The 14203-nt window shown below is 29.5% G+C and overlaps 2 protein-coding genes across 2 annotated transcripts; both read right to left on the bottom strand.

The window, feature by feature from the left end:
- Positions 1-43: 43 nt before the first annotated feature.
- LOC108903771 lies at positions 44-522 on the bottom strand. The gene has a single exon (XM_018706062.1). The coding sequence runs from the start codon at positions 460-462 to the stop codon at positions 133-135; it is 330 nt and encodes a 109-aa protein (XP_018561578.1). The 5' UTR covers positions 463-522; the 3' UTR covers positions 44-132.
- A 212-nt stretch (positions 523-734) lies between these two features.
- Positions 735-1950, bottom strand: LOC108903759 (gustatory receptor for sugar taste 64f-like). The gene is made up of 5 exons (XM_023454189.1): positions 1876-1950; positions 1582-1707; positions 1191-1508; positions 864-953; positions 735-812 (listed from the first exon to the last, which is right to left on the bottom strand). The coding sequence occupies exons 1-5, from the start codon at positions 1948-1950 to the stop codon at positions 735-737; spliced, it is 687 nt and encodes a 228-aa protein (XP_023309957.1).
- Positions 1951-14203: the final 12253 nt, after the last annotated feature.

Raw genomic sequence — 14203 nt, 5'->3', positions numbered from 1 at the left:
TAGTTACTTGGATAAGACTGATTAATTTAGATTAAAACCATTGTATTTGGAACGGTTTAAAAGTATGATCAATATGTTTTTTAAAACCTAAACTTTTATTAGCTAGCAGAAACCAAAATATAAAAATGTACACTACCTATGTTCATTTACTTCATGTTCCAAATTGATGCTACTGGCTTTATTTTTGACATCATTGATGTTCTTACCAATTTCTTCTTTTAAGTGATTTATTTCTTCAAGCAAATTAGTTAAAGTATTAGATATATCCTCCAAATTGTTAGTGCCTTTAAGGAACTGCTCTAATTGAGAAAACTTGTTTTCTTGTGGAGGCTTTTCATCCAAACACCAAAATAGCTTGTTCTGTTGGTCTTCACATTGCCTAAGAATTCCAATATCTTCAATCAAATCCTCCCTGGGAATACTAAGTGGTTTTCTTTGCGGAACAGTATTTTTTTTAAACATTTTCTAAAAATATTTACTTAAACATAACCTATATTCTACTTTAGCTGTGGAATTGTCATAAACGCATAGACCATAGTACCATAGACCACAGTATATTGTGTAGTGTAGTCTCCATGGGGAGTGTGTTCAGATTTAAAATAATTTCCTGAGAATAGTATGTTCAAGTAGAGTTAATTTTTCCAAACAGAATAATGCTAATAATAAGTTTATATGTAGAACTCTTGAAAACGACAATCAACAGGATGTCAAATTAATAAAGAAGTAGAGCATAATTAGTAATTTACTTGCAGTAAAGCTTCAGAATAAAATTGTATTAATACTAACTCATACGTTACAGTGGCTCCAGCAATCTACAAATTGTAATTTATAAAATAGCAAATCAGTAACGTTTTTTAATTTACCTGTAGAATTAGATTTCTTGTGACATGGAAGAAGTTCTTTCCTGAAAGAACTAATTTATTTGAAATAACCTCCGTAATAAATCGTTCGGCCTAAAAAAATAAATTGATAAAATTATTTTAATTTGGAACATACTAAAGTCTAAGCTGAGCAGAATCATAAAATATACAATATTTGAGATATAAAATGTTTCCAGTTTCTAAATTCTGAAAGAAAAACTCCAAGATGATATTGCTGTTAGGTATATAAACAATGCGTGTTTTTTTTTTCAATTCTAACTCTAAATACCTATGTCCATAAAAGTAAAAAAAAAAACAAAATTTACACACCTCCATATTATAAGCGGATGACTGAATAGAGAACAAATAGATTGCAATATTTTTCCATTCTTCATACATTTCGCCTCCCAAAATGCACAGGCACGTAGCGCGCAACAGAATCAATCCAAAAGACATGTAGAAGTACACTTTTTCAGTAGTGTTGTCAATTTTTTTTAAACTGTTGAATAGTTGCAACAAAATAAAAAACATATTTAGAGAGAAACATACAATGACTATCAAGGAAATCCTTTTGTTAATCGTACTACAAAGATCCGACAGTTTTTCATAATCTCTCCTTACAGATCTAAATAAGTTAACATCCATGACCTCAAAAATAAAAAATAATAATTCCCAAAATAATGTGATTAATAGCTTAGATAACTTAAACTTTTCTACCCACCTGTATACGGGACAGAGCTTTGACTCTGTTAGTCATCTGCTTCAATCTAAATTTAAAAGCCATACTTATTAACATAACAAAAACATCAGCGAAGTTCCAGTTGAACGTTCTTTGTAAGTTCACAAACTGAAGATTTAATAAATAAAAAATATAACTTGGGATGGTAATTAATTAAAGTAGGTAGGTATACATTTGTATCCTGCATGTTTTTTTGGAATTATATAGGTAGATACCATCAAATAAGTGTAGGTAGACTGAAAGTATTGATTTTAAGTAAACTGTAATGTAACTTACTTGAGCAAGTAATCCTTTCCACAGAGAATATTCGATAAGGGTAAATATATGACTATAACTCCTTACGAAATACATTTTAACGGCATCGTATATTAAAGGATATCTCCTTAAGCATTTCAAAAGCTTGTAAGCATTTACTAAAGTATGTTCCACTAGAAACAAAATTTGAGTTATGAGTTTTCATTTTTCTTAATTGAGTTGTATCTATATTACGAGTAGTTAATAAAAAAAATATATATTGTCCCGAATGACACAGGCATACGCGTTTTGGTAGAACACCCCAAAATAAAAAAAAATGTTAATACAAATGTTGAAATTTAAAAAAATATCAAATCATATTAATTAAATGCCTCTTAAAATATTTGGCAGACTGTTAAAATTTGAGGTAATGACTTAATTAATTATGGACAAAAAATTACAGAATTGGTACACAAATCTGCAAACCAGTGACGGAGATGCTTAAATAAAGATACCGTTTTTAAGGAACCTAATATTTCAATTAATGTTTTGGAAATTAAATAAGTGCATTTAATTTCGGTTGGTATAGAAAAAAGACGTATTTAATTTTCTTCGAAAAAAGACATTATTGAGTAATTATTTTTTTAAAAGTGCAATAAAGCTTTTGACACAGTTTTGAATAAATCGAAAATAACTCCAGAACTATAAGATTCAGAAAGAAAAATTGTGTTAATTGAATTTTAAAAAGAAAATATTTATGAAAAGTCAAAAAAATCAGTGCCGGAGAAATTTTTAATTTTTTAAGGGATAAAATTACAATGTCAATAATTTCTATATACAGGGTGATTCACAAATGGTGACCAAAAATGAAACCTCGTATGGTGAATTTTAAGGGAAGTCTTTCCTATAAAGTTTTTATCTAGGACGCTTCGTAAAAAAGATACAGGGTGTTAAATTTCAAAAACTATTTTTAATTTTTTTAAATAATTTAAAAACTATTGAGTGAAATAATTTGAAATTGGGCACATGTATTTATTTATATAAACATTGTCCAAAATCTGAAGGCTTTCCCTATTTACATGCTCCATGCTTTCGGATGCGTCTTTCAATTTTCTACAAATTACTACTCTCTTATGGTTTTCCAAAAAAAGCCATCAGACTTTCAAGTAAAACTTAAAAAACGAACTGAAAACACTACTTAAATTACATGACAAATACTAATTATTTGGTTATTTAATCGAATAAAGAAATTAATGACATTAGTCATCATTTTAATGATTTTATTTGAATAAATGCTCAAAAATACCTCCATTTCCACAAAAACACGCGACATCTTTTTAGTAACGAAAATGTAATTTGTTCGAAATTTATTGTTGCTTGATTCTGATGAAAAGTATTATTTATTCTTTCTTCAAACTGCTCAAGTGTATTAATTTAACAGCACGCATCAAAAAGAAATCCAGTAGGTTGAGGTTCGGTGTTTTCAGTTCGTTTTTAGCTTTACTCGAAAATCAGGCTTTTTTCGAAAAACATAAGAGTAGTAATGTGTAGAAAATTGAAAGATGAATCCAAAAACATCATGGTTGTTACCGTAAAGCAGTGGCGTATTATTTCATTTAGAAAAATGTGCCAGATACCCTGTATCTCCGCCATCTAAATTTTAGAAAAATGCATCAGATTTACTCCAATAAAATCATTAAAATGATGACTAATGTTATTAATTTCTTTATTCGATTAAATAACCGAATAATTAGTGTTTGTCATGTCATTTAAGTAAAAGTGTTTTCAGTTCGTTTTTTAAGTTTTACTCGAAAATCAGGCTTTTTTCGAAAAGCATAAAAGAATAGTAATTTGTAGAAAATTGAAAGACGCATCCGAAAGCATGTGGCATATGTACATTTTAGAAAAAAAACTCAGATTTTGGACATTGTTTACATAAATACGTGTGCCCAAATTATTTCACTCACTAGTTTTTTAATTATTTAAAAAAATGAAAAATAATTTTTGAAATTTCACACCCTATATCTTTTTAACGAAACGTCCTAGATAAAAACTTTATAGGAAAGACTCCCCTTAAAATTCACCAAAAAATACGAGGTTTCATTTTTGATCACCATTTGTGATTCACCCTGTATATCTAACCCTTTATAGTTTCACTGTAGAATTTAAAATTACCGAAGGCTTAATTTAAGTTTTAAAAATAATTACTCAAAAATGGCTCGTTTTATTTTTCTTTAAAATACCAACCAGAATTAATCAATTTCCAAAATAAACAGCAGTAGAAAATTATTATGAATTAATAGTGTCAATAGTTTGCTGATAAGCAAAGTTGTAAAACAAATTACAAAATATACTTGAAGCCATAAACTGACGTCTATTTATATCGACGTTCACTGGACATCTGTTTTTGTTAATTTACCTGCAGCTATCAACATAATCGATGCAGTAATACAATTCAAATTGACTCGTAAATTACAAAATATTTTATAATGCCTCATCCGATCTTCCACTCTCTTCCATTCTTTAACAAAGTCCGGATATTCCTTTGTGAATTTAAAAAACAGTATGTACTGTACGATAGCTCCTAGAAAGAAGACTATCACAGCTGAAAAGAGAATATTGTGAACGTAGACACGCAAAATTTTATGTTGTACGTACCTGCATAATTCATGTCGGTCTGTTCATTACTTGACATATAATGTTGGTAAATTTGCAGAACAAATTCAAATACAAATAAGACAAAAGTGAACATGGAATAGAAAACTCTCCAGTGCAACCATTTGAATTTTAAATCTTTTTCAGTTTTTACTTTGACATCTATTGGAAAAAAGCTGAGCCACTGCGCAAGTTGTATTGAAGACTTCATCGCTACGTGAAACGTGCTGGACGCCATCCTTTGCCCCAGTATAATTTTCTCTACTGGTTTATCAAATTCCGTACGTCTCTTTTTCATTATAACACTTTTGACTGGAATATAATTTGGTTCCTATAGCTTGTCTTGTCTATATTTATCAATTATTATTCTTCATATTATTTTTCCTTTGTAATTTTTACTGTGGGTAAGTATAATTTTCAAAATTTTTATAGTAGCTATAAAAGGATCCACGACAAAAGCATATCAGATATATAAAAAAAGTGGCTGTTATTCTTATATTTGCAAATTATCAACTACTAAAGTATGTTAAAATTTCTTACCGAAACTTGCGTGTTCATATAAATTCTGAAACATATTTTCATATAATATTTCATGTGTACATTTCAGCTTTTAATACCTAAGATTTATTACAAGTATTTTTTTTTAATCTAAGTAATAACACAATACATATAAAATAGTATTGTTTCATAAATCTGAAAACTTCCAAAATTCTTACTGATTTATTAAACACAAATAATGTATTTACCTATTACTCTATTTATTATTGTTGAAACCATTTGATTTCTAAGAATGGTATTTTTTCTATATTAGAAATGTCGACCGTTTTACATAAAACTAAATACCTTTGGTGTATTATATATTATGAATGCTGTAAATAAAACCACCCCATCATTACGAGATATTAAATATTAATGTACTATGCATTACAGTTTATGATTTATTTGATTATTCTGTGGAATGTAAGTTGGATAATTTATAGCTATTTAAAAGTACACGGTGATTTACAATAGGTGTACTAAAATCAGAGGAAGATACAGTAAAAAATAAAATGATTTTAGAAAATAGCAAACTAAAGAAAATTTCTTTTTTTTTATTAGTCATAAGAATGCCATTAAACTAAACCTTTTTATAAGTTTACTAGTAAATAATAATCACTGGCGTAAATATAAAGCAGATTTTTAACCTATTTCATCTTGCAACTTTTGCAGAAGAAAATAATTTTCTGCTGGATTATGAAAACTTGGATATTTTTAATAAAAAAATTACCTCTTTTCTTATTACGCCAAGTCTGTCATTATGGAGTTACATGGTTTCAAAGATAATAATGATGTGCAGAGTAAGCACAACAAAAAGTTAAGATAGAGGAATATATTTTAAATAAGTAATTACTTAGGCTTAGTGGAGCGAGGAATTTAACAGGACCGTAGTCAGATTACGAATGGAAATATTGTAAACATAGTACTATTACCAAAGAGCAAGGCTAAGTAGATGATACAATTTAAGATAATAATGCCACTTACCCGATAAACTTTAGTGTTGAGACAAGGCTTCCGTGGCATATTGGAAGAAGTTAAAACATATTACCACTACTAAGTTTTCTGTAGTAAAATGGCGACGTTTATAACTTAATGTTAACTTGTGTAGGGAAAATGACCGTTCAGCGTCTACTGTTGACAACGGACAGTTTGAGAAATCGTTGAGGCATACTATATATAAATATATTTGCTGGTAACTCCTGATATGTACCAGATGAAATTATACATATGCTTTTCAAAATGGTGTATCCCGGATTTTTTTCCAACACTCTTTGCATTTTTTCTTTTATCATACTGGCCGCATATTATTAGCATCGTATATATTTTTTGTACATCATCCTTGATATAAATTGTATTAATTGTTACTATTTATAAATAGTTATTTAAATACACACGGATAATAAAATGTACAGCAGATGTAAAAAGAAAGGTATCGACGCGACACCAACTACTTCAAGGTTCCGTAAATAACTGAAACCAAAAGCTCAGTTCAAAACGCGAGTCAGCTGTGAAGGCCAACGACCCCGTGCCGGCTCTGAATAAATATTCGATTTTGGTGACTAAATAAGCAATATAGGTAGAATGTAGACATTGTCTTGTATTTATATTTCCCATAATTTTCCCCATAATAACACTCAATACACCCTCAAGTTGGCACTGGATCGGAAGAAATACTTTCAACTGACCAGCATTTTACTTAAATGTTTTAAAACTTAGAATTTGCGAGCACTTTTTGCACTTTGACTTTTCTCACTGTCTGTAAGCCCTTTTTACACTGGCTTTTAAGCTTTTTGCTTTAGGATCTTCGCATTTTATGGAAGAAAATGTGTCTGATTTGTCGTAGATACGTGCATATTTTAATTAGTTCCCATTGTTAAAGAAGTTTAAGATTAATTCAAGGTTTATACGGTTTCGAGAATATGAAAAGGAATTTGATAGTTCATTTTTAAATTTAAACATTGAATGATAAGGACCAAAAGACCTCTCCAAAAAAGGCTGTGTAAAATGAAATATATACTTTGTCTTTTAAGTACCTAGGTAGAGAGTATTCTATAGAAATTGTTTTATATAATTTTTACTGACTTTTAATTTATGCCTGCTATACAAAGTTCATTGCACTATTATTGTAAGAAAGCTTAATTGGCCATTCATTTAAAATACAAAATAATGCTTAAATTTTTTTTTAAATACTATGTGTTTCTTAGTAAAATATTACACTTTAGATGTCGTAAATGTACACATATCGATAATGTAAACTTACATTTTGGGTGAATTACACAAAAAATTAAAAATTTCCCCTTTACTGTAACTTTACTTATAAGATGTAATTTTACATTACCTACTGTAGCGTCAAAATAACCAATTATATAGTTGGTAGCTTCACATCAAATTTTATCAAATTATTTCTAAATATGTTGCAGTAACAGTAGACAAATAATAATTCAAAAAATATCTACATAATTTTAATTTTAAATGTGTGACATGGTGAAAATATAATTCAAAATATTTATTATTGGCGATTGATGTGATTGATGACGGTTTTTAATGTTTATTTGTATATATACAGTGTTCTACAAGCTCTATGACAAACTTCGACAGATGGTAGCTGGGTTATTTTAAACATTTTATTCTTATATGAACATATGTCCTATTTGCTTTTGTTTAGACGTTACAAAAATTTTAAAAAATATGATTTCATATTTCAATCAAAGTATAAATAAAAGTCCAAAGGATTTAGATCTGAGGAAAGCGGTGGCCAGGCTATTGGACCTTACTAATCTATCCATTTATTCGGGAAATGATCATTTAACCAAGCAATTATTTGTCTCCCTCTATGCGGTGGTGTACCATCATGCTGATAGCCCATATTTTGAATATTAAGCCCTACGTCATCAATGAAATCAAAAAAGTTGTTTTTCAAGAAAGTTCTACATAAATCTGCATTTAAACGATTATTTAAAACATGTACAGACAGTAAATTATTGTTGAAAATGCTACCCCAAACGTTGACATTGAAACGTTACTGAAATCGTCTTGATCTAATTGCATGCGGATATTGCAAAGCCCAGATATGTTTATTATGATTATTATTTATGCCATCTCTAGTAACACACGCTTCATCAGACCACATATCAAGCGGAATGAATTAATCATTTTGTGCATGTTGTTGAAGTAACCAACGACAAAATTCTAATCGCTAAGGAGCATCTCCAACATGTAACGCTTGTACATTTTGGCGATAAAACATTTCTCTGATTAATAGACGCCATACAAAATTCGATGATAATAAATTGAAGATTACATGCTATACGCCGAAAACTAAAAGAGTTGTCAATGACAGCATCGATATCTTCTTCATTTTGTACATTCACTTCAATAAGACGAGTGGCCTTTCTTCTCCAAGTCTACGAAATGATGCACCAAAGACTGTGTGGGCAGGTTGATGTCTATTTAGATAACTTCGTTGGTATTCTCGGGCTGCTTGCATGGCATTTCCATTGGAATACCCTTATATGAAGAAAGTATCTGCATACTCTTCAGTTGTAAATAAATTGTATTTAGCACTTCAACGCTATGTGTCAAATGAATAAATAAAATGACACAAATAATACCTATAGTAATTATTGTTATACAACCATCATTTTTATTTATCAGGTTACTTTTATTGAAATATGAAATTACATTTTTTAAAATGCTTCTAAACAATAATGAAGCGGACCTATGTTCATATAAGAAAAAAATGTTTGAAATTAACCCAGCTACCATCTGTCAAAGTTTATCATAGAGGGAGAACACTCTGTATAATATATAAACAGTGCTTGGAATATTGTTCGTATTAATTGTGCAACGAGTGTTGAAATGAGTTTATGTTAAACTGGATAACGACTAACTCATAGGTAACTACTGCACCGGCAATCTGAAAAACAACATTTATAAAAATATTCTGTTAGGTATTCATGTTTGTCTTGTACATTAAGCATCAAACCTCTTGTGAGTCTGAAAAAGTTCTTTACTGTTAGTACCATCTCACATGTAGTTACATTTTCTATGAACCGGTCAACCTACAAATAAAAAAAAGTATATGTGAAAATATTTTAAGTATTCTGAGATGTATTCAATTAAGTATTTGCTAGTACAAGATGTTGAAATTTTGAAATTTTTAAGCATCCACAAGTTCTAAAAAAATCAGTAAACGTATAAGAAAAACTAAGAACGTGGCATTAACACATTATTACCATAAACTGACTTTTTATAAACTTTAAGTATATGGTTTAAAGTTTCTAACAGTTTTCAAATTATCACAGCAAAAATCAAGTCTTATTTTCTGGGAATTGTACTGGCATCTTAACAAGCATATAGTGGTGTAGACATATTTAACAATATTTATGCAAAACATTAAAAATTGAAATAAAATTTAAAAATTTCACTTATATATTTGCGTAAAACATATTTTTTACAATCTTACTTTCTACTAATCATTTATTTCACATCTGTTGCTACGTTATTTTAACAACAAAGTACAAATTTGGAGATGAAACGGATGCTAAAAATTGCACTGTAGTCGAGTATTCGATTGAACAATGTGACAAAAACGCAGAATTTCTTTGTTTTAAAAATAGCCCCCTCTTGCTGTGTGTACTGTTTCCTGAAATATAATCAAGAAATTGCCTACACTGTATATTAAAATAAAAGGTTAACTACTCCGCTAATTAAAATGCAGGAGTGTGTTCTTCACAGATATTGTAAGTAGATAAGAGTATTTTTCTTTTAAATTTCTATCATTTTAGCGATATCCATTTAAGTATAAGCAGCATGAAATTGTAGGGCAAGATGTTTGCTGTTTATTGTATTTAGTAATGGTATCTACATTAGAATTAATACATTTTCACAAACATTTTAACTATTTACTTAAACTAGCTTTAAAGGAAGTAAATAAATTTAGTTTTCGTTAACATATTTTGATAAATTTAAGTAATTTTTCTCATAATACTTTTCTGAAATATTATCTTGTCATTTTGAAATATTGCATGTTAAAATTTTTAATTTTTTGTTCTTCGAAGAATAGTTTATTGTATAAGTGTTTTAAGTAGCATTTTATCCACGCAAGAATGTTTAAATTCGAGAACGTAGTTTGAGGGTTTAATATTCTTGCGTGGATAAAATGCTACTTAAAACACGAATGCAATACAATGTTTTGTCCATAATCACATCACTATCATATTTGTGGAGTCAGAATTATTGGAATTTAATAAAAACATATTCGCACATTTCTTACTAGTACTCAATAAAACGTGGTAGGTTTTGTTATACCTTCTGTTTATTATCAATTATTTAATAACCAGTTCTATCTGAATTTGGTAAAAATACAAGCGAGTAATTGTGTTCCTGTGGCTGTTTTTGAAGAAGCTCAAGAAGCAATTTTCCATTTATTGCCAGCGAAATCCAGGGAACATTATGAAAAAGTATTCGCCGAATTTAACGAATGGAAGGAAAAACGGAGAGTAGTGGCAATAAAAGAAGAACTCATGCTATCATATCATTTAAATTTGAAGAAAAAATATGCAATTTCATCTATGTTGTCGAAATATTCGATGTTGAAGGCTACTACAGGTATAAAGGTCTACGAAAATGTAGATATTGGAAAATATAACAAGTTTACTACTTATTTGAAGAGAGGATACAAAGCAAATAAAACTGCAATATTGGAAAGAGCACATATTGAAGAATTTTGCTGCGAATTGACAAATCTAAAAATTAATGACGTACTGGACGTTGGTAGTTACCTACTTGTTTCAATACCTGACACCAAAACGGGCATTTCAAGAAAATTTACAATTATAGAAGAAGGATTTTGCGTGAATGATGTTGAAATATGCAGAAAATATATTTCTCTGCGCCCAAGTAACACAAGATTTTTTTTAATATACATCAATCAAAAATGTACTTCTTAGCTTGTTGGAATCAACACATTAGTGAAGGTTTCCTCAATAGTTGCTTCATTCCTGAATATCACAAATCCGGATACATATACTGGCCATTATATGAGGTGCACTTCAACAACTTTATTGGCCAATAAAGGTGGTGATCTTACAACCATCAAACGTCATGGTGTAAGTATGGAAGAGCTCCTCTCTAGCAGAAAGTTATGTTGAGGAGTCTATATCTGACAAACTTGATAATTCAAGGAAAAAACAAGGGAAATATAGTTGTTCCTTACAAGAAAAGACATCCGTAACTTGTGCAAATTTTTTACAACGACAGATGTTATCCGATAAAAACATTTTATCGGTCTTTATATGTGAAGATCCACTCAGTAGTCTTAAAACAACACGTGCGAAAAGCCAATAATTATGAATAATATAAACATTATTTTTCCTTATATCTCTATAGGTATAAATCTATATTTACTAAAATATATTGAAAACTGTAGTTCCATTTTGCTCCCTCAAAAGGACAAAATTGGAAAATATTATGGGATTTTATTATTATAAATAGTGGATGGTGGGGGTGGGTCGGTTTGGGCTAAAATCGATTGAATTTTGTCTGTCTGGCTCAAAGCTTTAAAAATCATGCATTTTTTATTTTTCCAATTGGGCCGAAAACCGCGATTAATGACCTTTGAATTTAACTCCGTATTGCTCCCTTCTCCCCTACTTTATTTAAAGATAAGTCTTGGCTGCGACTTTCAGTGGTTCAAGGTTTACTCTTAGAAATACAGCAAAGACTAATAGATGCATAAGAAATGATTTCATACTTTCACTTTTCTGAATTTCCGTTTTCTTGATTCGCTCTCGTAGCCGATGCAGCGAATATTTTTAGGGTAACTACTTAAATATAAGAATAAAGAACTGTAAAAAACGCCCTCACCTCTATGTTATAGGCATCAGAGTGTGTTGACTGCAGAGCACTCAATAAGTTTTCCCATTCTACATGCAAGCTGCTTCCGAATATACACACCCCAATGTTTCTCAGCAGCACCAACCCCACAGATATGCAAAAGTAAAGTGATCGAATGGTATTTCCTGAGGGCTTTAAACTTTCATAGATTTGTTTTACAACAAAATACAGATTTGATGTGAAACTGACCATGATTAGAAGGGAAATTTTGTTGTTTGATGAAAGACACAGATTCGAAAGTTGCAGATAATCGTTTCTGGTGGAATTCCAAACTCGCTCATCTTTAATCTACAAATTTGTTTACAAAACGTCAGGGGAAAATAAAGTACCTATATTAAGATATTAAAATTACACATTATTTGTTCTTGTTTCTTTCCTCTAAAGGCATTGAGCTAATTGAATCTAATTCCCTTTTTTCATCTTACTAAATGTAGCTAAAAATTGAGGTATCTAAAAAGTTTTATTGTTTGTAAGAGACGTAAATTGTAATTGTTTCACAATTATGAACTGTATTTTAAATATTATTAACAATATTTAAACTTTATGTAAAAAATCATAATTCTAAATGAAACTTTGTTGTTCTAGGTTACATTTCTAATAAACTGGAATCGGTATCAAAAATTAAATTTCTTAAATATCCTGAAAAAATTACAACCTGACAACGCTGTACAATAGGCATGATGGCAGTAACCAGGAATCATGGATTTTAAAAAACATATTTATTTTTATATTATGAGCGAGATTGATAATATTTTTAATAAAATAAAACTACAAAATACAGCAAACCGCCATGATAGGTTGAACACCAATCAGAGCGAATTACGTCACATCTATGTAAATGTTATTTTGTCATTTGTACTTCGACAATATCCGCAGTATTTTTCTTCGTTTAAATATTTTGTGTTTCCCAACGAAGGATTTTTTTTAAATTGTGGTGGCGTGATACGGGTCGTGGGGCCTACTAAGCTAAAATATTTTCAAGATCATCGTACTTCCGATTATACCCTATATATTATTGCATTTTTGGAAAGAGCATTTATTTTTTAGTTGAAAATATATAGAACACTCCATACTTAGGATTGAGATATTTTGCTTTTTAGACAAAAATTTGCAACTGCAGACTGTCAGCAAAATTTAGTTTTCCCGGAAACACAGGTTTATTGTTTTGTGGGAATCGGAAACTTTGTAGAATACCTATAGACCAGTGCTTAAGCCTTCAAAAATGGTAAAAAGTGAAAAAAANCCTAAAAAAGATACAGGGTGTTAAATTTCAAAAACTATTTTTAATTTTTTTAAATAATTTAAAAACTATTGAGTGAAATAATTTGAAATTGGGCACATGTATTTATTTATATAAACATTGTCCAAAATCTGAAGGCTTTCCCTATTTACATGCTCCATGCTTTCGGATGCGTCTTTCAATTTTCTACAAATTACTACTCTCTTATGGTTTTCCAAAAAAAGCCATCAGACTTTCAAGTAAAACTTAAAAAACGAACTGAAAACACTACTTAAATTACATGACAAACACTAATTATTTGGTTATTTAATCGAATAAAGAAATTAATGACATTAGTCATCATTTTAATGATTTTATTTGAATAAATGCTCAAAAATACCTCCATTTCCACAAAAACACGCGACATCTTTTTAGTAACGAAAATGTAATTTGTTCGAAATTTATTGTTGCTTGATTCTGATGAAAAGTATTATTTATTCTTTCTTCAAACTGCTCAAGTGTATTAATTTAACAGCACGCATCAAAAAGAAATCCAGTAGGTTGAGGTTCGGTGTTTTCAGTTCGTTTTTAGCTTTACTCGAAAATCAGGCTTTTTTCGAAAAACATAAGAGTAGTAATGTGTAGAAAATTGAAAGATGAATCCAAAAATATCATGGTTGTTACCGTAAAGCAGTGGCGTATTATTTCATTTAGAAAAATGTGCCAGATACCCTGTATCTCCGCCATCTAAATTTTAGAAAAATGCCTCAGATTTACTCCAATAAAATCATTAAAATGATGACTAATGTTATTAATTTCTTTATTCGATTAAATAACCGAATAATTAGTGTTTGTCATGTCATTTAATTAAAAGTGTTTTCAGTTCGTTTTTTAAGTTTTACTCGAAAATCAGGCTTTTTTCGAAAAGCATAAAAGAATAGTAATTTGTAGAAAATTGAAAGACGTATCCGAAAGCATGTAGCATATGTAAATTTTAGAAAAAAAACTCAGATTTTGGACAATGTTTACATAAATACGTGTGCCCAAATTATTTCACTCGCT

This window comes from Anoplophora glabripennis, unplaced genomic scaffold, assembly GCF_000390285.2.
Source record: "Anoplophora glabripennis isolate ALB-LARVAE unplaced genomic scaffold, Agla_2.0 scaffold154, whole genome shotgun sequence".
Classification (NCBI taxonomy): Eukaryota; Metazoa; Arthropoda; class Insecta; order Coleoptera; family Cerambycidae; genus Anoplophora; species Anoplophora glabripennis.
Note: the sequence above shows the minus strand (reverse complement) of the source record. Positions and strands in the feature narration are given on the sequence as shown.

Coding starts and splice junctions, on each gene's coding strand:
- LOC108903771 (XM_018706062.1), bottom strand. CDS start 462: ATGTTTAAAAAAAATACTGTTCCGCAAAGAAAACCACTTAGTATTCCC.
- LOC108903759 (XM_023454189.1), bottom strand. CDS start 1,950: ATGTATTTCGTAAGGAGTTATAGTCATATATTTACCCTTATCGAATAT. Junction 1,708..1,875: donor GGAAAGGATTACTTGCTCAA/GTAAGTTACATT, acceptor TTAAATCTTCAG/TTTGTGAACTTACAAAGAAC. Junction 954..1,190: donor CATCCGCTTATAATATGGAG/GTGTGTAAATTT, acceptor TTATTTTTTTAG/GCCGAACGATTTATTACGGA.